The 23,867-nt window shown below is 40.8% G+C and overlaps 1 protein-coding gene across 1 annotated transcript in view; it reads right to left on the bottom strand.

Moving 5' to 3' along the window:
• Nucleotides 1-23,867, bottom strand: part of SLC38A1 (solute carrier family 38 member 1) — a 69,054-nt gene that overhangs the window by 30,402 nt on the left and 14,785 nt on the right. Inside the window, exons 2-5 of the mRNA XM_032876963.1 lie at nucleotides 23,121-23,229; nucleotides 19,018-19,232; nucleotides 9,094-9,169; nucleotides 8,695-8,810 (exon numbers count right to left, since the gene is read on the bottom strand). Coding sequence (XP_032732854.1) covers nucleotides 8,695-8,810; nucleotides 9,094-9,169; nucleotides 19,018-19,139 — 314 coding nt within the window. The 5' untranslated portion in view covers nucleotides 19,140-19,232; nucleotides 23,121-23,229. The remainder of the gene's footprint in view (nucleotides 1-8,694; nucleotides 8,811-9,093; nucleotides 9,170-19,017; nucleotides 19,233-23,120; nucleotides 23,230-23,867) is intronic.

Raw genomic sequence — 23,867 nt, 5'->3', positions numbered from 1 at the left:
GACTATAACTCAAAGAATTTTAAAAACAAGTAACTGATTGACAAGAGGGAAGAGGATTGTGACTATACTCATGGACCTCCTCCTAGGATCACCGGAAGAGTAGGGTTTCCCTATTGACTTCCTCTTTAATCGCCCGGTTTTTAAGATCACAAGATCCAGTTGGTCTTTCCGCGGAAGCAGGCAAAGAACTGCCTGCTAAGGAGTGCACAGAGAGAGATGACTTAACATTTACGAGGAATAACTTGATAAATATCACACAGACCATCTCTGTTACTGCTAAGAGCAAAATTATCATCTTGGTGGGCGTGATTCAAACTTTCTGGAATACATATGAAGTAACGAAGCAGTGACAATTCAGGATCATGCAGAGTACATATTTGTGAAGGAACACTGCGGTCTCACTCCAATTTAGTAGAATTTGCTAAAAAAGATAGGAGACTTCAGAGCTATGCTGAGACAGTTATTTAAGAATACAAACCTCCTGGTATCGTGAGAACCCCCCCCCCTTTTTTTTGTGACAGGCTAATAATGATCAAATACCTATAAGATAAGAACAGGACTTAGGGCAATGTGTTGATGGACCTATGGTTCTAAATCCATTTCTGTCTGTCCCTTATGTAGGCTCAACTGTAAAACACTGAATTTAAAGAGAGAAGTCCCCTGCTAGTCTGATCCTGATTTACAGAGATCTTTATATTCTAGATTGACCCTTACTGGCATGGCCATTTACTGGTTTGTTTGTAAACACTGTAATTATAGGTAATACAATATTGCATCTTTTTAGTGGTCCACAGAAGTAAATATTAAGAAAAAGAGAGACAGAATTCACCTACAATTGAAGCAGACAATTTACCACAAAGTGAAGGTAATTGCTGTACACTGAAAATGACAATTATGTTCCTTTTTGCAAATAGCAATTTAACAACAAATGCCCTTTTAGCAATGTAATACTAACCTCTTACAGGATTTAACAGGCTCTGAACTATTTAGAATGTTCAAATGAAAGAGGCGTTCCCAGGAAAGTAATCAAGTAACCACTTGGGGGCGAGTGCTGTGCTAACCTGGTTATTATCATTACATCTCCACAGCCCACTGAAAATTTGAGGGTGAGCTAAACCTTTCAGTTGGTATTTGCCCTCCAATAAGTTTGCACCAATTATGAGGGCCATTGTTTTGCCCTAAAGGCTTGTTTGGTTTTGCAAAATCTAATTCTTAAGTATTCGTTCATTCATGTCAATGAAACTTTATGGAGAATCACATATATGCAAGCAACTGTTCTAGATCTTGTTGGGGCCGGCAGGGTTGGGGGCTGGGGAGTGAGGGGTTAGAAGTGATGGCGGGGGTGGGGGGCTGATTTGAACAAGGAAGAATTAGACATTAATCCTGCCCTTGTAGGGCTCAGAGTTCAATCGGAAAGGTAAAGGAGTATCAGGGAAACGGTTCTGGAGGTGGCATCTGACTGGGCCTCACAGGCCTGTCAGGATTCAGAAGCATGGAGGTGCATGGGAATAAGGAGGGGGAAAGGCCAGGGTGATAAGGATGGTGCAGGTGGCCTTTACAGAAAAGAAGGACGTGGTGTGGCTGAAATGGAGGCTCTCTGAAGGCAGAAGGGTTTGAAAATACAGTTTGGAGTAGGTGGCACGGCATCAACTGCTTATTCTCGCTCTAAGGGCCTTAAATATCAGTACTGAAAATCTGCTTTTCCTCAGTTTTCTGTAGGTAAGAAGGGGGAAAAAAAAGCCTTATTGCATTGGTTTTAAATTCCTTAAAAAACAGGCTTCTTTCATTAGTTTCTTCCCCTAAAAACACCTGGTAGGAAGACAATACAGAGTGAAAGCTTTGCACCCCCACTCCACCCCAGCCCCTGTGCCACTCTCCAGAAGCAACTCTCGTCAACAGCTCTCATTCACCCTCCGAAATAGTCTGCGGGGCGTAAGCACACACACACTCTCCTCTCTTGCCCGCTTCCACCTAACGGTCAGGCTTTTTCAAACAATAATATGCTTGTGACATGTTTCCATACCAGTACATATAATTCAGTTTCCTCTTTCATATAGTTGTCTAATATCCTATTTTATGGAACTACTCTGAGTATTGAACCAATTCGCTAATAATGGGCTTGGTAGTATCTGACTTTGTCAGTACTTGGTTTTTTAATTCTTAACATTTAGTTAAATATTTGGAAGGAATTAAGGTCAAGGGCTCACGAAGACAAGGGACGTTCTTAAATAGCACTCAAGGCCAAGTCAGGTATACATATGACACATATGAAGCAGTTCAGAAGGTATGTTAGTTTCATGATATACTTTAAGCATGTGTTTTATGGGCTATTACCAGGAACCTGACCACCCCTGATCTACAATGTGGTGCACTTGATATTACAAAACTATTTCCATTACAGTAACGGTGACGATTCTTGGTGAAACAGTAGTAACATAGTCCAGGAATATTGAAGATTATACAAGATGATTTTTAAAGCTGAAATATTAACTTGCTGGTATCTATTGATAAGAATAGAATTTCTCTGATGATGTACATTAATAATGCAGATTTGGTTTCTGATGAAGGTATCACAAAAAGACATTATAGTGTTTTATGGTTCTAGAGTCAGAAAAGCCTGGACGGAACCTTGGCTCCCCAACTTGGTAAGTTGTTATTAAGCCTTAGTTACCTCATCTGTAAAATGGAGCTAATACTTACTTCATAGTGTTGATGGAGATTAAATGAGATAAAATAGCATATGTAATTACTGTTCAATAGATGTTAACCATTATTTATGACTACCTAATTAATAATTCCACAAACAGGTACTATATAGTGCTAGTATGTACAAAGCATTACTGGTACTCCCTTCATTTTTCTCTCTCAGAAACACACACACACTTTCTCTCTCATGCACACACACTCTCTCACACATACTTTCTCACACACATACTCTCTTCTTCCTCTGTCACACACATGTACACACATACACACTCATAGCAGTCCTATAGGGTTGGCACTAATTAATAAATGTCTTCTTGCATGCCACTTTTCAAAGTGTGTCTTTAGCTATATTATATTTTTATCTTCACAACCAAGTGACATAGAAAATGGCAAACGGGACTCAAAAACTACGAAAACTCAAAAAAAGAGCCTCTGGAATTGTAATCAACCAAAATAAAATTTGAACTTATATTGTTTCACAATTATCATTTCAAACAGATGGTTTATAAACTCAGCATTTATAATAAATGATCATATCTTTTGAGGTCTCAGAAGTATCATCAATTACATTCTCCTTTTTCACAGTTTTACACTTAAGGGTTACATTATTAAAATAATAATAATAATATGCCAGGAAGTTATGAAAAAATATAAAATCTATACAGTTTAATAAACTTCTCATTTACTTATTACTATGAGGAAATGATACGTTCTAAAGATATTCATTTTCTATAAAATGTATGCTTTTAATAGATATCTTTAGAAATGTAACTTTCCTGTTTTGGGCTAGGGTGGGAGAGATGGTAAAGTGAGATAAAAAATAAAACAAACCCCACAATTCTTCCATGCCAAGATTTACTTTGTTTTCCTTTTCTTTTCTTTCCTTGGGATGGGGAGGGGAAGAAGGAGAAGGGGACGAGAATCTTAAGCAGGCTCACACCCCGTGCGGAACCCTATTCCAGGTTCAATCTCATGACCCTGAGATTGTGACCTAAGCCGAGATCAGGAGTTATATGCTTAACCCACTGAGCCACCCAGGCACCCTGCCAGTATTTACTTTTGATGCCCCTTTGGCCATGAAGGAGTTACAGGGGAGCTATGTTAAAAAAAACAAAACAAAACAAAAAACCAGTGATAGAAGAGGGAGTTATAGTGTTAGAGTTTTCAGCATTCACTGCCTTTTCCTTGGATCCCCAATCTTAGGAAAACTGAGTTCAATGGGTGCATTTTACCTTGAGATACTTGTGCCTCAGCATATCCCCAATTTGCTGCCTCAGGGTACAGCCCCATTTTGCCCCCAAAAGAGAACATATACTGTCAGAACAATTGTAGGCTGAAGATTCCCCATTCCCATACTTCCTGTTCCTCAGATGGAATACAGGGCTTCAGAATTCGGGGAAAACACAAAACCTAACTGCATTCTTCCAATGGGGCGGAGTTCACTTAATCCCAACTGAATCAGATGTGTGTTAAACAGGGATGACAGCCATTATGGTTAGGTCAAAAAAAATGAGCCCCAAATTCATCCAAGAAAAAGAAATCACTCCTGCAAGTTTTCAGATGACCCCAGTGACGAGCTCCACACCCAGCCTCAGGGAGACTCGGAGGAGCCTTCCCAGCTGCTTTTCTAAAGAAGCTTGGACAGGCTTGGACTCTTTTTCCGTGTTGGCTAATATGAGTCTGGAACAGGGCCCTGTACCAGATGAAATACCTTGATCCTGCCAACTGCTTCTTGGCTTTGAGCAGCTGTAGGAGCAGCTGGTTTTACGACACACAGAGTGAGTCCTTGTTCTAAGGTAGGAGAGTGTTGCATTTTGGGAAGAGCTTATAAGTCTGGGTCTTTATACAGCTACCTTCACAAGCTTTCACCTGATGATTCGGTGTGCGGTGCTTGCTATTCACACATCTTGCAAGCAACCAAATAATTCATAAGAGTTTTATGCAGGGCAGTCTTCCTACAACTCTAAGTGTCGAGTTTATCCAATTCTTTGCTTCAGTCAGAAACTGAAGAGTCATGAGACAAGAGATCAATTATCCCTGAATCACTGTAATTAAAAATCAACTGAATTCTAGGAATGGCAGATTGAATATAAGAACTTACTCTTGCTCCCTTCTAAGAACACTAGAGGAGACAATAAGCACAAAATTTCAGAACTGGAAAGTAGACAAAGCTGAACCTTCAACTGGCAGTGGAGAAAGCCAAGACTCACCCAATTTTCACCACAGAATTCCCAAAAGACCCCGGTGGCATTACTGCAAGTAGGTAACAGTGGAAAGGATGAGCTAAAATAAAGGGGATCCTCAAGAAATAACTAGGTTCCCCAGACCAAGCACCTATTCTGTGAAACTGAGGGGTTGCTCCTCTCCTATCTGGCAAAAGACATATATCTGAAGAGACATTCTCTGTAAAGTATAATATTCAGGTCTCTGGGTGAGGGACCCAGTACAACTTGGGTTGGGGGGTGTGGGTGCTGTCAGGAAAACTGAGATTAGGTGAACACATGCAACTGAGATATCCACCCCCAAACTGTGCCCCCAGCTTGGTTCCCAAAAAGATGGCGGCAATGCTGAGACCCTCCCGGCAGGTAACCGGAAGATGCTGAGTGATCCCAGCAGCCAAAGAGTATCCAACACTGCTGGTTCCCCAAGTAAAAGGCTGGTGACAACACCTTAAGTGAAACTATTCCCAACAAGCCCCACTCATGTGTGGCAGGCGTAAATTGGCCTTGTTTTCCCCATCCCTTAGTTTCGAATACAACAGACACAGAAGGACACCTGACATTTCAGAAAAGATCCTAAAATGAAAGATCAATTTCAAAGCAAACAAACAAAAAATCAACTTGTGCCAGAGGGATACAGTAAGTGGAATTCAGACTGTTGGAGACTCTATAGGACAAACGGCCCAGTTTCTTCATCACGTAGATTGCATAGGAGAAAAGAAGAGAGAAATGGGGGAACCTACAGCTTAAAAGAGATTAAAACACGTATCAGCCAACTGCATTATATGGACTTTATTTGAGTACTGATTTGGAAAATCCAGTTGTTGTTTTGTTAAAGGAGATAAACAGGCAATTCAAATATTGTTTGGATATTTGATGTTATTAAGGAACTGTTGATAATTTTTTAGGTGTGACATATTATGGTTATGTTTTAATAGCCCTTATATTTTAATGAGAAATACACTGAAATATTTATGGATGAAATGATATTAGAGCTGGGACTTGCTTCCGGACAATCCAGGTGAGGGGTATGATTCAACAAGTAAGGCCATGGGATGAAGGGAAAATGGGAATCTTTTATACTCTTCTTCCCACTTTATGCTTGAAATTTCCCATAACAGAGAAAAACTATCACTAGAATCCTTAGTGAAAACACTGAAATCATAAAACAAAATAATATAAGAAAGGAATATTCCAAGAATTTTTAAAAGCTCCTGTAAAAAAAAAACAAAACAGAAATAAAGGATTCAGTAAAGAGCTGAGGGAAATTGAGGACATGTCCCAGAAACTACAGTGAAAAATTATAGAAATGAAAATAAAAAAAAAAACTGGGAGGACAAGTCCAGAAGTTCCAGAATCTGGGGAGCAGTTCCAGAAACATAGAAAAGGTAAAAAGAGGAAGGAATTCATTGACACAATAATGTGTACGAAAATATCCGCAAACTGAAGACTATTATCTTCTAAAAGAAAAGGAGGTACCGACAGCCTGACACAGTGGATGATTAGGGCCACGTCAAGACATATAACTATAAAACTGAAGAACATGCGGGAAAAAGAGATTCAAGAAATTTCCAGAAACAAAAAAGAACAAAACCCAAAAATCCTGGCTATATAAAAGAAATCAGGAATCAGGAGGATATGGGACTTCACAACAGAAGAAACTAGAGAGCGATGAACAATACCTTCAAAATTCTGAAGGAAAATTATTGCCAATATAGAGTTCTTTATCCAGCCAAACTGCCAATCCAGGAAGCAGGTAGGATAAAAACATTTTGCAGACATGAAGGCCTCGGAAAAAGTTATTTCTGTTCATCCTTTCTCAGCAACAAAAGCAAGGAAGTCAACCCAGAAAAAGGAAGAAATGGAATACAGGAGAAATAGGGGATCTAGGAGAGAAGAGAGGTGAAGGGGATTCCCAGAGAAGGGGGTTCCCAGAATGGTGACAAAAAGAGATTTCAAAATAAAAGTTTGTTCCCTCTGCCTCAGTTCCCTTACCTGTGAAGGCAGGAACTAACGCTAGTACCTATCTCAGAGACTTGCAAGGATTCAGCATAAAGACTTAGAATAGTACCTGGTACAAAGTAAGAGCCACAAGAGTTACTGTGGTTACCATCATCAAAGAATTGACTCTTCAACTACTTAACATAGAGCTAACTAATACTGTGATAGTAAACATAAATACATCAGTGTAAAACACATTTCCGAACCGAACATTTTTCCAGCTTAGGAATAACTGAAAATAGTCACAGAATCATTGGGTTTCAGAGGTTGGCACAGTTCTGAGATTTTTCTAGTATAGTTGCCTTATTTTACAGAGTAGGCAACTATAGCTCAGAGTGGCTAAGTAACTTGCTTAAGACTACAGAGTCATTCAGAAGAGGAGTTGGGACTACCAGTCGGGTGTCTCCAGTCACTGCTCTGAAAGTCACAAGTGCAGCGACCCTGCAGTATCCTCAGAGGGTCAGAGTTCCACGCATACCAAAAAAGTCACCATAGAAATATTTTGTCCAACACCATCCTTTCACCCTAAAACCTGGCACCTGGCTCAAGATATACATAAACAGAAAGACCACACAAAATGATTCACCAGCATTGTTTTCTTGTTTTCTCTATTGAGAGAAGAGGCTGCCATTGGGTTTACAGAGTTGGGTGGACAATAAGGAAAAAAATGTCTTGAATTCACTGTCCTAAACAGAGTTTTATTTCTAGGAAAGACATGTCTAGTGCATTTACACATAAGAGGAAGAATGTTAATCCCTAGTGCTACTGACAGAAATGGCCCAGCATGGATGGACATGATTGATCCCTGGGTAATGGAATGGATAGCAGTGTACTTCATCACAGTTTTCTTTCTTCTTCTTCTTCTTCTTCTTCTTTTTCTTCTTCTTTTTTTTACAGTTTTCTAAGTCTAAAGGAATATACACAATTTGTAGGCGTACTAGCCATTCTGGTCACTGCTTCCAAGGAAATAATGCTCCCATCTCAACGATCCAGCAATGAAAACTACTGAGTGAGGCCAGTGAGGAATATTGAGTGTAGTCTGTGGGAGGGGGAAGGCTGGAGAAGAGAATTTCCTCCTCGTCTCTTCAGGCAAAACACCACTGATACTCCCTACAGGTCTGAGAGAGGAATCAGGCTGGGTGAGCATTTTCCTGGTATAAATTCTATGATCTGTTTTCTTCTTGTTCCAACTGAAAACAAGCCCCCTGTCCATCTGCAGAAAGTCCCATTTAACAGTGAGAGGAAAAGTTATCTGAAAACAAAACTGCCTATTTTCTTTTAACTAACTCTCAGAGGAAAAGTACATGCTAATTTCTCATCTGTGCTTCTTGGCTATTTATTACAAACAAATTTGCGATTACCTTTGGATATAGTACATGTTCCATTGCAATCCAAATACCAAAGTGGTGAGTGGTTGGATTCGACACCTCCAAATATTTTGACCTTTTAGCTGAGATTTAAAGTGACAGAGAATCCAAAATACCAAAAATCTTATTTTGAAATTTGTTAATCCTTCTTATAAAGGCTCATTTTGGTGCTTTGGGTGGATAAAAAGGTTTTCTCTTTCCCCTTCCTCATAAACATAAGGAGCAACTTGGAAAATCATTCCAATAAACAATGTAAAAGTATGTACTCATAACTTAACCGAATTAGTAAAAATATGAAGAGAAAAACTATTTAGAAATATTTCCAATTTCTTCTATAGATGAGCAGAAATATACAGAAAATACAGTTTTAACACGGAAAGTACAGCAATGTCAACACTCACAGAAAAAGTAGGATTCCGGTGTTTGCCAGGGCAAAGGCGAGTCCCAAAATCCCACTGCCCATAATGGCGTTGCTGAGGTTAAAAACAGACATGCCCAAGGAGGTTGTTCCTGGAATCTAAACAAAGAGACAAACAAACATAAGCAAATCAGTCCCCAGGAAAGTTCATCGTGCCAAAGTCTTTAAAGCACTATTAGGAACCGGTGTGGCAATAAAATTCAAGAAATACTTCCTTAGTGGTCTAGTTATTTTTTAAAATGGGTTTCAGCAGAAGATACACAGGATACCCTGGGGAATATAAGTAGCTATACTTCTGGTATTATGCTACATGAATTAAAAACATCTGTCCCATTTTATGTGATTAAAACAAACAAGCATCCCTTAGTATAATGACACTTACATATTCATCACATTTCTTTTTTTCCAAATGGCTGTTAGTGAGACTTCTTCTACTCTCGCGGTCAGAAATAAACTTGCTGTAAAGACACGTTATAATAATTTAACTTCACGATAATGATTGAAGCTTCACATTATTACTTATCAAAACATCACACATGAAAAGTTATCAGTCAGTTCCTTAAGTGTTTACAGCCCGATACAACCACCTTTTTGTTTTGTTTTGCTTTTTTTTTTTTTTTTTTTTTTTGCCAGAATTCACTGTCTCCACTTTCATCTTACCAAATAAACTCCAAGCGCTCCAAGGGACAGATACTTTGCTTCATTTGTTTTTCTACTCCTCACTCTACTTAATAGAAACCATTCCTAATAGCAGGTGCTCATCTCGAAATGAAATGAAAGACAACCATAAATCAAAAAGAATAATCTCAAATCATTTCAGTACTGATGGATTAAAACACTAGATGCAATGGAAGTTAACTTTACATAGAATTTTCTCTGACCAACGATTCGATAATGTCAAGGATACTATAAAGGGGGCATTTAAAAGAATCCTGGAAACAGGCCTCCTTCTGAGCTCACATCCCTGGCATGCAAACTTAGTAAATAAAGCATTCCCTCTCTGCTGCAAAAAAGAAAAAAACTCTTTCCCCATCAGACATTCCTTCAGCAACCGCTATCTGCAAGCCAGCAGGCCAGGTGATGAGGGAGGCACGGGAATGGGTAGTAAGTGACTCTGACACCAGGCTAACACGAGGTTATAGGAGTTCAGGCTGGGAGATCATGGTGGGGGAAGGCAGAGCATGTAGTCCACGATGAGGGGCAGAGCTATAGGGCTTTAAGAAAGTGTTACATTTAGAACTTGAGCTCAAATCCTCACTAGCTCTGAGGCACAAGGCATCCTGTCTCAGTCTTCTCATCTGTGAAATGGGAGTAATACTATTATATTATCTCGTAGCATTACTGGGAGAATTAAATAAAAGACCATGTGTAAAACATCGGTACAGCTCCAGGCACAGAGTAACAGCACTAGATGTTAGTCACTCCTCTGCATGGGGGAGGTGGGACTGAGGTTGGGATGGGAAAGATTCAGACAGGCTGCGTAAACTATATACAGACACAGAAGCAGGAATCCAGAAACCTCGAAGAACCATCAAATATATTAACGATTGATATGAGACCATTATGGGCTAAATTCCCAATTTAAAAAAAAATTCCTAAAATCTTTAAAAACAAAAAACTTCAATAAAAAAAAAAGGAAGCAGGGATGTGCCTGGGTGGCTCAGTTGGTTAAGTGTCTGCCTTCGGCTCCGGTCATGATCCTGAGTTCCGTCCTGGGATTGAGCTCCATGTTGGGCTCCTGCTCAGTGGGAAGGCTGCTTCTCCCTCTCCCTCTGCTGCTCCCCCTGCTTGTATTCTCTCTCTCTGTCAAATAAATAAATAAAATCTTAAAAAAAAAAAAAAAAAACACTAAACTAAAAAAAAAAAAAAAATTCCCATGGTGCCTGGGTGGTTCAATTGGTTGAGTGTCCAACTCTTGGTCTCCCCTGCATTGACTTCCACATTGGGTGTGGAGCCTAGTTTTAAAAAAAAATCCCGGAGTGCCTGGGTGGCTCAATCAGTTAAGCGTCTGCCTTCAGCTCAGGCCATGATCCCAGGGTCCTGGGATCAAGACCCTCACTGAGCCCCTTGTAGGGCTCCCTGCTCAGCATGGAGTCTGCTCCTCCCTCTGCCCCTCCCCTAGCCTGCTTGTGCTCTCTCTCTCTCAAATAAATAAATAAATCTTTAAAAGAAATCCCCACTAACAAAACAGGTGTTATTGTCAAAGAAGAGTCCATAGGTACACTGCTGCATGGATTAGTAAGACACGTTAGGGATGCTTTTCAGTTATTCCTTTGAAAATTTAATTGCCCAGTTTTGGGAAGAACTAGTCACAGTGAATTTTTCACTAATAAATGTAAAGCCACTTGAATTGGACTATTTTAAAGAAGCAGATATCTTTAAACTGTACGTGACATTTTCATATGGTGTTTTGAATGATGCTGTATTTCACAATAAAACGTTTTTAAATAAAAGATACATCTCATCAAAGTTGGTTTATTTTAGCTACCTTTCTCGTCTTTCATCAAGGGGTCTGGCTTCTCACTGGCATTACTTCTCCAAGTTCGCCTTCTTTTGCCAGGATAAGCTAAAGACAGGCGGTATACATACTATGAACTTGCCCTGGGGCCGTCACCTCATATAAGCCACATGATCTGTGGCTTATCCCTTCGACATCTGCCTATGCCTGCCACCTGTCCAGCAAGAGGGTGAACCGAAGTAGAAGGCAACCTCGGTCCCCTGAAATGCAGGAGAGACTGTGCCAGCTAAAACCACAGCAGGGAGGTCTGGCTGTGCAAAAGGGAGTAGAGATGAGGAATCCAGAAAAGGAAAAGCCTCTTATATTGGTGGGATCAGCCAGAGGGAACTTAAAGGCAGAGGCCTGAGAAATACCACTGCAGGTTCTTAGCAAGAGAATGACCTAGGGAAACCAGTATCTTTGGAGACCAACCTGGCAGTGGTATAGTGTTGCTGTTGCTATTAATGATTGGTGTGACCCTTCTTTCGCCTTTAACATTTGTTTAAGATTTTATGTATTTATTTGAGAAAGAGAGAGAATGAGTGGGGAGGGGCAGAATGAGAGGGAGAGGGCCAAGCAAACTCCGCGCTGAGCACAGAGCCCAGCACAGGGCTCCATCCCAGGACACCAAAGTTGGGTGCTTAACCGACTGAGTCACCCAGGTGCCCTGCCCTTATTTTAAATCTTTACACAGAATTGAGGTTTACAGATCTGGCTGAAGAGGGGCAAGGAAAAGCTGTCTTCCTTTTTGCACAGACAGCCCCCTAAAAAAGTGAGGGTGCTGGACTTGCCAGGATGAAAGGGACTTGAATTTAGTGTTGCTATTAAATAAAAGACTGTATTTAATCAGGATAACTTTAACAGCCAACTGAAGTCTCCTCAAATCTTTATCCACAATGTCACCCATTTGCCCTTCTTGTGGAGGGACTTGTTTTCCAAAAAGCATTTCCATTATTTTAAATCAAGAGAAAAGCCCCAACATGTTCAAAGAAACCAAACAGAACACCAGTACGCTGCCTGTTGGGGCAGATCTACGTTCCCAGCCCCGCTGCGTGCCTCAGAGTCCATGGCGGAGGACTGGTGGGCAGAGAAGAATGGAACGCAGGCACTGTGACCCCGGGGAAATTTACTAGGGTCAAACATTGTACCATGGAAAGGGATAAAGAATAAAGTCTCTGCGTGATTGCCAGGGCTTTCCTGCAGAATTTCTGCAGGATGAGAATAATGAACGTGACTTGCAGAGCGGTGGTAATAAGTAACCATTAACAAGCATATTAAAAAACACAGTGTGTCAAATGTCGCTGTGATTCTGCCTCTTCTGGGGCGCTTTCTGCAGCCTGGCTTAATCGGTTTTCCCCTAAATCTTCACTGGCTCCCCCATGGACAAAGTTTCAATTAGGGATCCCTTACCCTGCAATTCCAAGTACTGCTTAACTTAAGGTTGTCTCAACATCCCAGTGTTAGCTCCCCCTGCTCCGCAAAATGTTCTTCGTTTTGGTGAGGAGGAGACAAGCCAGGCCAGGACATTCTGCACGTCACCCCAGACCTTGACTACTACCAGCCTACTGCTGCCCAGAGCCTTTCCAGTAACTCCAAGGGTTGATGCACACATATTTTATGTGTTATATGTATTACGTACTGTTTTCTTACAATAAAGCAAGCTAAAGAAAAGAAAACATTATTAAGAAAGTCACGAGGGGGTCGCCTGGGTGGCTCAAAAAGCTTCTGCCTTTGGCTCAGGTCATAATCTCAGGGTCCTGCGATCAAGCCCCGCAGATCAAGCCCCGCATCCGGCTCTCTGCTCAGCAGGGAGCCTGCTTCCTCCTCTCTCTCTCTCTGCCTACTTGTGATCTCTATCAAATAAATAAATAAAATCTTTAAAAAAAAAAGAAAGTAAGTAAGAAAGAAAGAAAGTCACGAGGAAGATAAAATACATTTACAGTACTGTCCTGTATTTACTTCAAAAAAAACTGGACCTGTGCAGTTCAAGCCCGTGTTGTTCAAGGATCAACTATAGTAGGAATCCACTCCCCCCTCTCAGGAGACCCTCCATCCTCCTCTCAGCCAGGGGCATCCTGCCAGTTCAAAGCCTTCATCTTCCATGGTCTTCTTATGCTCCAGCCTTAAATGGAGTTTTCGGACTCTGACCTATTTACTATTTTTCTGCGTCACGAGGTCATTTTGCATCCTGAGTGGTTATGTGATGTACACACTCCCTCTTCTTCCTATATGTCCCTGCCCATGAACCCGCAACTCAGAGGACACTATTAACCTGAATATGCATCTTCTTTTTAAGAAGTATGGAGTCGCTTAGGCTGCAGGGAAATCTAGCTCAGTAAGAACAAAGTCCTTAAAGAAAGCATCTTTATTCTCTTTATGTTGTTCCAAATTTTCCTTCTCTTAGTCTTTATATCTCTGCTTTGCATTTCTGTAAACTTTTTTTTTTAACAAATAAAACCAACCTCTTTTGTGAAAAGTCCATTCAAAATAACTAGGTTGTGCGATTTATTACAAGTTTCCATTATCTCACCATTTAAAAAGTGCAATTCCATGCTAAAAAGCATTGACCTCTGGCAAAGAAATTGAAACAAAATTTCTCTTTATTGACTAAAAAAGTGGGCTGTGGGGCAAGGGGGCCTTTGACATGTGGTCTTAAATGATAAAAGTGTTATTAAAAAAGAGTTTCAGGTCAGTCTGTACCTATGAAGCAGAATTCAACCAACTCTTAGGTAGCCAGTTGTTCTGTGCACAAAACAAAACAAAACCTACAGTGGCTGTCGTGATGACCTTCAACAGACAAAGCCTTGGAAAGGATGTAGGCGTTATACTGAGGTAGTGTGAAAGGAGGCGAGAAATCTAGAACAGTTATTTAAAACCAAAAATAAATCAACAACAACAACAATCCAATTAAGGATGGGTTGTATGATAGGAGAATAATCTTCCTATTGTGATCTCTACCAATCAGGTTCTTACTAGATTATAGTGTTTCATTTGAGGATTCATAACACAAAAGACACGAGTGCTTGAACTTGAATGAGTGCTTGAACTTGAATGACCTTTGTTCGTTCTTTCCCTGAAATCCTAACACTCTACACCAAAAAGGAAAAGAGAATAAGAGGAAAGAAGCAGTAACAAGGAGATTAGAAAACATGAAAGAATGAAAGAAATGGAAGGCATTTGAAGAGAAGACCGATTCAGGTGTCCAACAGATACGTGAAAAGATGCTCAACATCACTCATCATCAGGGAAATGCAAATCCAACCACAATCAGATATCACTTCACACCTATCAGAATGACTAACATAAAAAACACAAGAAACAATAAGTGATGGTGAAGATGTAGGGGTAAAGGAACTCTTGTGCACTATTGGTAGGAATGCAAACTGATGCACCTACTCTGGAAAACAGTCTAGAGGTCCCTCAAAAAATTAAAAATAAGATTACCATATGATCCAGTAATCCCTACTTGGTATTTACCCAAAGAATACGAAAACACTAATGTGAAAAGATACATGCACCCCTATGTTTATTGCAGCATTATTTGCAATGGCCAAATTACAGAAGGAGCCCAAGCGTCCATCCACAGGTGAATGGATAAAGAAGACAAGGTACATACATACAATGGAATATTATCAGCCACAAAAAAGAATGAACTTGTCATTTGCAATAACATGGTGGACCTAGAGTGTATTATGCCAAGTACAATGTCAGTCAGAGAAAGATAAATACTGTACGATTTTACTCATATGTAGAAGTTAAGAAATAAAACAAGTGAATAAAGGAATAAAGAGACAAAAAACAGAATCTTAAATATAGAGAACCAACTGATGGTTATCAGAATAGGCGGGGCTGGAGGGATGGAGGAAATAGGTGAAGGGGATTCAGAGTACATTTATCTTGATGAGCACTGAGTAATGTATAGAACTGCTGAATCACTATATTGCATACCTGAAATTAATATAACATTGTATGCTAACTATACTTGAATTAAAAAAAAATTTTTTTAAATAAAGAGAAGACTGGGAAGTAAATAAAGCCTTAGTTGACGGGTAAACTCTACTGAAAAGAAAACAGACTTTATTTGGAACAGGAGCTGTTAAAGCAAGGAAGGACTTTTCTGACATGAAAACTGAGCATAGGAAGAAATAGTGGAAATTTCTTCCTTAATATGTAGAAAAGATATTACATTTTCAAGGGCCCTTCCAAGTAAGACAAATTTAGGACATAAATTCTGAAAGATATAGAGGGACCAAAACAAGCAAACAGAGGCTGGTGAAGGTATAGTGACAAGAGCTGCCCCAGTTCCTTTCAAGAAAAATTTTAATTGAAAGACTCTCAAATTTTGTTAGATGCTTCTGGGGTCATAACAGCACTACCTCTGCACAGAGATGAGAACAATAATAGACAACATACATGAATATTTGCATGGACACAGCTAGAATAATCTACTAATGTTTCAACAACTTTAATATTTCAGCTGCTTTAAAGTAACAATAACCAGCCACCATCCAAATCGATATTGTTATTCCTTGGGGTGGAGAACAGAGAAGTGCTTCCCAAAGAAAGAGGGTTGCCCTACGATTGATAGAGACTTTTCTACTTTTTTACTAAAAGGGTTACTATTGCCAGACACTCTGCCAAGTACTTTACATGGATTTATCATCTCTTTTCACAATACTTACACGTGGTATCGTATACCATGTACTATTATTAGCTCCATTTTAAAGAAATTAAGTAACTTGACCAAAGTTACATTGCTAAAAACTAAACTGCTGAGCCAGGATTTGAACCTGAGCTGGCTGGAGGCAGAGCCTGAATTCTTAACCTACAAACAGCAGAAGAGTATTGCATTTACTATTCCCCAACAATCCCATGAAGTCAATTATTATTATTATCCCTGTCTCACAGGGATGGAACCAAGGCTCAAAGCACGAGATCACAGAAGTGATCGAGCTAGGATTCAATTCAAATCTAATTCTAAACCATGCACTAATGGTTCCGTGTGTGTGTTTGTGTGTGTGTGTGTGTGTGTATGTGTGTGTATGTGTGTGTCTGTCTCTCTTTTTCTCATTTAACAAATATTTTGTAACATCCATCCTGTCCCAGGCACTCTTATCATATCATTACAAGGTATAAGAGATATAAAGATGATTAAGACGGCTCTTTCTGCCAAGAAGCTCATATCTAGAAAAAGAGCCTAGAGCTTGCTACTCTGAAGTGTGGTGCCCGGAGCGACAATATGGGCATCACCTAGGAGCTGGCTGGAAATCAGAATCTCAGGCCCCGTCCCAGACCTCCCGAACCCGAATCTGCATTTTCACAAGGTTTCCAGGCATTTTGCGTGCACATTAAAATGTCAGCAGTGCAGGCCTAGTGGACATTTTGAAAGGTTTTCCTGTTTCAAGTATAGATTTCCATGACTACAACCCAAAAATTAGGGCATGAAGTAAAACAACTGAACTGGAATAAGGGCAGGAGTCCTAATACCCACATGGCTCTACTCTATTTTTAACTAAACTTAAAAAGATGATTCTGAGAGTATCCTAGTGGGGAGTTTCCAGGCAAAGCTATCAGTTACCTGCCAGGTAAGCAAAGATCAATATTTGCTTTCAACAGTCCCTCTGGCTTCCTAAAAAGAGACTCTGTGATCTAAAAGTTCACTGCTCTGGCAGAGGGCTCCCTCCTAGATTCCCATAATTGAGCCTGCTTCCCTCGCCCCCATGTGAAAAAGCCACAAGAAGAGGGAGAGGTATTTAGGTGTAGCTTCTGCAGGAATCATGATGGGGGTCTTTTTTTGGTCTTTTCCATTTGCCTGTTTTGGCTTCATGTTGTCACATGCTGGTTTTAATTTGAATTGTCCTAGAGCCAGAAAGGAAGCAAGATTCATGAACTGTGTCAGGCAAAGAGATGCATCACACTGTATTTGCAGTAGCAAAACCAGATTCCACAAAGCAAGTGGTCAACACCCGCCAGCGCTCCCGCTGTCCCTGCGTACTGCCTTAGTCACAGTCTGGGAGGAAATGAGATCACCCAGGCAAGGTGCCCAAGCCACAGGCAAGAATGGGTGCTTCCAGCTATTACAAGCTGTAATCTCTTCAAAAGCCTACCATTCTTAGTTTAGTAAGTACAACTTTTAAAGATCAAGTTCAGATTCTGAACTGAATAGTATAATGACTCATTTTAAGGTCCTCAAAGGTTTGCACTGCTTCAGGAATGAAGCTCTATTATACAACCAAAATGTCCTACTTGTGAAATGGTTAGACTCCCATCCCCTGTTAAGTGGAGGTCAGCAGTGACTACAGAACACTCTGGGTGTACAGAGCTTAAGATAGCACTGGTATTTTAATAAAATTGGTAAAGACTCTTTTTTTCATCCATGTCCCAGGATTATAGTTGGAGGCAGCAGAATAGAGCAGAAAGACAGGCATTTCTGACAGACCTGTGTGTACCCTTGGGCAAGTCATTTCATTTCTGAGCCTCAGCTTCCTTATTTGTAAAATGCATTTTTAAATTTTCCTTATTTGCATAAGAAAGCTTTGCAAGTCATAAGGAAAAATGTCAATAAATGTAAAAACACCTGACATTCAAGAAATGGAATTTACTATTGATAATTACTCAGAAAGGGTGCAAGAAGCCTATTTTGGGTCCAACCATAAGACATATCCCAACACAGTGATTGGTACTTGGATGATAATGAGGAAGTGTCTGGGTGGCACACTTCACCTCTAAGAACATTTAAGGAAGGAAAAAGGGAGGAGAAGAGGCAGAGCTGGAACTTGAGTTCATGAATGACGGCCCCCGAGTCCTCTGCTGGACTTCCAACTGCACAGCACAGAAGAAAGGAGAGCAGATTTCCAGAAATAATTTCCACAAAGGTATCTGGTTAGCTGACATATGTTTCCCAATTTCCTTCTGAACACCCCCCAAATGTGTACATTGTTGGTGTTCTCATAAGTGGTGCTATCTACTCCACTCTCTTCCCCTGGCCTTTTAGAAGGCTACATGCTTTCCACAAACCACATCACCAAGTCCCAACCGGGAGAACTTCCTGTGAAATGACCCCTATATCTGGCTACAAAATCCACATGTCAAAGAATGCCCCAGATCACTTAAAAAAAAAAAAAAAAAAAGTTATTGGCCCTACTCTTCTAACTTATGAAACACAGGACCCAAGAGTTGCAAGGACCTGCTGAGGTCACAGCTGGGGCCAAGAGCTTCACGGGCACACTTTTCCCACCTGCCTCCCACCTGCCTCCTCCCACTCATGCTATCTTTTCTTTCTGTTTCATGTACTAAGTTTCTACTACAGTTTCTCAAGAGAGCCACTGGGCCCCAACTCTGGTTATTACTATTTAAAATCTGTGTTATAAATGATGATTATAATGCTGGATTTGTAGTTTTGAAATGGGATCATTGGCAAAGGGGTTGTTGACCGTTGGTGGGTGACAACGTAGGTGAGGGCAGATGATGCCCGTTCACGCTCACATTCAGCATTGAAGTTCTAGCAGTCAGTCTGATTCAAAAGCACAGAGCTTTTGAAAAGTTAGGGCTGGTTGGGGTCCATCGAATTTATATATTTTTATTAGACTCAACTGAAAGATTTGAAAGGATGAATAAATTACTTTCCTATTTGCTTCCTCCGCTATTGCAGACCAGGCCCAACAGATGTCACATAAGAAATTCAAATTACGTCTTCAAATGGAGCATAACTTTAGTAATGAATAATTCAGGAGAATAATCAAAAACCAGAATAATATTTGAGAGACATTTCTTTCATGGGCTTGAAAGTGTTAGCGCAAAAATACTTACCTATTTATTTGACCATTTTCTACTTCAGTGAAATCATTGGAATCGTTGCTAATGTTATCGTCCTCGGGCACTGTCATGTTCTGCAACTCCGTTAATTCGAGTCCACTTTTGAAATGCATCATGTTTACAAAGTATCCGGAGTCAAAAAAATTCGTCCAAGTTCTGTTCTGAGTGTATTAAAAATGGATAGCAGCAAAAATATAAGCTTGACAGACCTAGAAAACAACACAACGAAAACTACTTAAACATACGACTATCAGCACCAGTGAAAGATAAACCATTACAAGTAAACAAAGTTAACAAAGTTAACTTCCTGATAACTTGTCCATTTTGCCATCCAATGCATTAAGGCCATCTTTGTATATCAAGTTATGGAGGCTTACCTCCTTTAAAAAAAAAAAAAAAGATTTTATTTATTTATTTATTTGACAGAGAGAGGAACAGCAAGAGAGGCAACACAAGCAAAGGAAGTAGGAGAGGGAATGTAGGCTTCCTACTGGGCAGGGAGCCCGATGTAGGGCTCGATCCCAGGACCCTGGGATCATGACCTGAGCCGAAGGGAGATACTTAACGACTGAGCCATCCAGGCTCCCCTGGAAGCTCCTTTCTAAATTTTATGCCTGTCATAAATCTCTCTCCATTTTAACTACAAAAGGAGTCCTGTCCCATGCTCTTGTGTGCACGTTAACAGGAATACCACATCCACAGTGGCCAATATAGATGCCTTTAATGGAACAGTGCATTTAAAATGAAAGTGATGCCTTTATTTTAATGCACCTGATCCCAGGACACACACAGAGTGGGTACAGACTACACAGACACAAAAGCACCTCAGATTTAGCAAGCCCAGTTTAATAAAAATGCAGATCCCCAATAAATGGCATCATGCGGGATCAACGATGCAACCTGGGGGAGGGGTCAAGCAGCAAAGGACAAATCTGTGGTTTGAAATTTAGCAAACACTTTATCCATCAACTGCAAGAGATTAAATCAATCTCTTCAGTGAAATCACTCTGTGTCAGGGAATTAGGGAATTAAAAACTCATACTCGGTGGATTTAGGTTAATCCACCTAAAACTATATTTCCTCTCCAGAAAGGAACAACTTGCAGAGTTCACAGTCTCTCCCACGTGGATGACGGGGACATACATTTCCATGGTATTGGGGGGAAGAGGTTCGGACTCAAAGCATCACAAATTAAGAAACAGGTGGCCACCAAGATGAGCTAGACACAACTTGAAAAGCAGAGCCTGTGTAGGTGGAGGAGCCCCCAAGGGGTCATCTCAGTGAGGGGATAGGGGCCGTGGAATGAGGCAGAATGCCAGTAAGTTTGTTTTTCTTTTCACCTCCCAATGGCAAACCCCTTTGAATAATACTTTGTCTGATCCTGAATTCCATAAGCTGCCTAGTGAAGAGTCAAAACTCTGATGTGGGGGTGCCTGAGTGGCTCAGTGGGTTAAGCCTCTGCCTTTGGCTCAGGTCATGGTCTCAGGGTCCTGGGATCGAGCCCCCATCAGGCCCTCTGCTCAGCGGGGAGCCTGCTTCACCCTCTCTCTCTGCCTGCCTCTCTGACTATTTGTGAGCTCTCTCTCTCTCAAATGAATAAATAAAATCTTTAAAAACAAACAAAAACTCTGATGTGCCCAGCTAAGCACCCTAGTATATCCCAAGAAGCACTGTGCTCATTGATAGAATTTTCCAGACCCATAGGCAATACCTTAGAGTGATAATTTTTTAGAACTTTTCTTCCTCTCTTTCCCACAACCAGGCCATACTGTACTCTTTTTTGTTCATACAGACTCCTATCTAGCATGAAATGCCCCTGCTTCCAGGATCCTTTACAACTTCCAACAGGGAGATTCCCCCAGTGCCAGAGACCTCTGTTCGTGTCCTCCCCCTGTGCTTGTCCTCTGGAATCTGGACCCCCAAATGAAGGGATGCGGAGGTATGGGTGGGAAATCCTGGAGACAAAGCCAATTATAGTACATTTGAAGCCTGCGGCCCTAAGTGTGCTAGAGACCGCCCCTGCCATCTGGGGCCAGGGTAAATGAACCCTGAAGTGACGGCCTAGAGCTCCCTACACACCCCCAAAGAGAGGGGGGCAACTCTGTCCCCTGCTCATGAAGACACTCTCACTGCCCTCTGGGAAAGATGGGAAGAAAGAAAAGAGAAGAGAAGAGAGGAGAGGAGAGAAAAAGAAAAGAAAAAAGAGAGAAAAGGAAAGGGAAAGAAGGAAGAAAGAGGAAGGGAGAGAAGGAGGGAGGGAGGAAAGGAGGGAGGAAGGAAAGAAAGAGAAAGAGAAAGGGAGGATGGAAGGAAGCAAGAAAGCAAGCAAGTAAGAAAGAAAGTACTTCCTAATACCTCAGGTTCTGAGAGACTCACCTTCCTACCGGGCAGGGCCTCTCCTGGACAGCAGAAAGCCAGGGCAGAGAGAGACGAGCCTCGAGTCTCCTGGGCAAAGGCACACCTGGTGGCTCAGGGCTGATTGTTCTAGGCAGGAGGCTGGTAAGGCTAGCAACCGGACCATCACTAATTGTTCTCAGTGCCTTCACACAGCAACAGTGTTTACAACCTGGCTTTACTTGACCCAAGTTGCAGTGTGCTAACACACACTCTGACGTGTTGGCCGCCTTAATGAAAGCTGTCCAGATGGGCTAGACTGGGTAATTTCCAGCAGTCTTGCCACACTGGCTCTCTCCTGTACAGCTTCCTCAGAGTCTGAAGTGATCCTATGGGGCTGGTGGGAAGCTGATTCAGTGGATGGTGTTTGCAGTTTGGGCTGTGTCCTTTCCTCTCTACAGACTGGTAGGAAATAGGACATGAGACAAAAATTTTCTGAGGAGAGGAAAAGTAGACTAATCATAGATCTGGAATCCACTGTTTGAATTTAAACTTTTGTATCAATACATATGTGTGTGTACAAGTTATATAGTCATTTAAATAAATGGCAAAAAGGCAAAAGCATAAAAAGAACCAGAGGACATCCTCGCCACTAAAATTACGTCAGTATTAGGCAAATACCAGTACTAAGTTCATCACAAAGAATAAATGTTTTTTTCCTTTGGCTTAAACAGGACATTTTTTTTTCACAGTTCAGGAGGCTAGATGTCCAAGAGCAAGGAGTCAACAAGCTTTGTTTCTTCAGAGGCCTTGTGGATAGCTATGCCTTCTCTGTGTCCTCACGTGTCTTGCTGCTATCTCTGTGTTGTCTGTGTCCTAATCTCCTTTTTTAAAAATACATTTTTATTGTTATGAAATAACCTATCTGAAATCTAACTCATTCTTGAAAATGAAAGCTGCAAAATGGGGTAAGTTAAAGTTAGTGACACCTCTTACCAAGACTGAGGCCACACTTAGAAATTCCTCTCTGGGCAATTTATCATCTATCTATTAAGGCTCAGTAATGAAGGATTTCAAAGTTTGAAGAAAGTCAAATTCAAGAATCTGAAGCAGCTTCATAGGAAAGTCACATTCAGACCAGTCCTTGAGAAAGAATTTTTTTTTTCTTATTCTATAACTAATACACACTCACCGTAGAATCATTAGAACAGACATTGTAAAAAAGATCCCACCACCCAAAACTGGTCCACTGTTAGATTCTGATGTATTTCCTCTCCTTTTTTCTTCATTATCCTTTCCTTCTTTTTCTTCCCCCATCTCTAGCTCCCTCTTCTCTTTTCTCTCTTTTTTTTTAATATTGGGATTTTAGACTGTTTTTAACCTACTTCATGTAGAATTAGATTATAAGCATTTTGTAGAACAGAAAATTTTTTTATTTTTTTTTAAAAGATCGTATTTATTTATTTATTTGTCAGAGAGAGAAAGTGAGAGATCACAAGTAGGCAGAGAGGCAGGAAGAGGGAGAGAGAGAAGCAGGCTACCTGCTGAGCAGGGAGCCCGATGTGGGACTCGATCCCAGAACCCTGGGATCATGACCTGAGCCGGAGGCAGCAGCTTAACAGAATGAGCCACCCAGGTGTCCCAAGAAATGTTTTTTAAAAACATATTAGTTCCTTATTAATAAATAATATAAGCTTTGCAGAAAAAATTAGAAAATACATTTTTGCAAATGAAGGGGACACAAGTAAACAGAAAAAAGTTACCTGTTATGTCAGCACACAAAGATGATCACTGTATACATATATGACCTTCCAGGGCCTTTCTACCCACATAGATACAGTGCCTGGCACGTAGTAGGCACTCAATAAATATCTGTGAAATGAAAAGTGTACAAATAAAAAACAGGTATACATTTACAAAAATGGAAATCATACCATACAGTTTTTAACACACACATATATATATATTTATATTTTATTTATTTACTTGACAGAGAGACAGCGAGAGAGGGAACACAATCAAGGGCAGTGGGAGAGGAAGAAGCAGGCTTCCCACTGAGCAGAGAGCCCAACGCGGGGCTCGATCCCAGCATCCTGGGATCATGAGCTGAGCTGAAGGCAGAAGCCTAACAACTGAACCACCCAGGTGCCCCACATATTTTTTTGCTTAACAAGATACCATCTCCTATCCCGAGTTACACGGAGATAGTAAACGTAAGTCTACACCATCGCTGCAAATGTTTGCTGCTCTGCGGGACTGTGCGTAAATTGACAACCAACCCTTTACTTCTGGACAGTGACCCTGCTTAGCAGACAAGAGACTGACAGGTGGAGATGGGGCCTGAGCTGAGACTCCTCAGTGAAGGAGATCATGGTCAACGGCACTGGCAGGAAGTGCAGGTTGAGTTCAAGAAGCAAAGAATGACACCTTCACTGAAATACAGAGGTGATTATAAGACAATACAATTAATGAAAAGGCCTAACAGGGTCACTTTGTGAAGATCTTGATGT

This window comes from Lontra canadensis, unplaced genomic scaffold (genome assembly GCF_010015895.1).
Source record: "Lontra canadensis isolate GAN:19392208 unplaced genomic scaffold, GSC_riverotter_1.0 scaffold59, whole genome shotgun sequence".
Lineage (NCBI taxonomy): Eukaryota > Metazoa > Chordata > Mammalia > Carnivora > Mustelidae > Lontra > Lontra canadensis.
The sequence above is the reverse complement of the archived record's forward strand: the minus strand, read 5'-3'. Positions and strand labels throughout refer to the sequence as shown.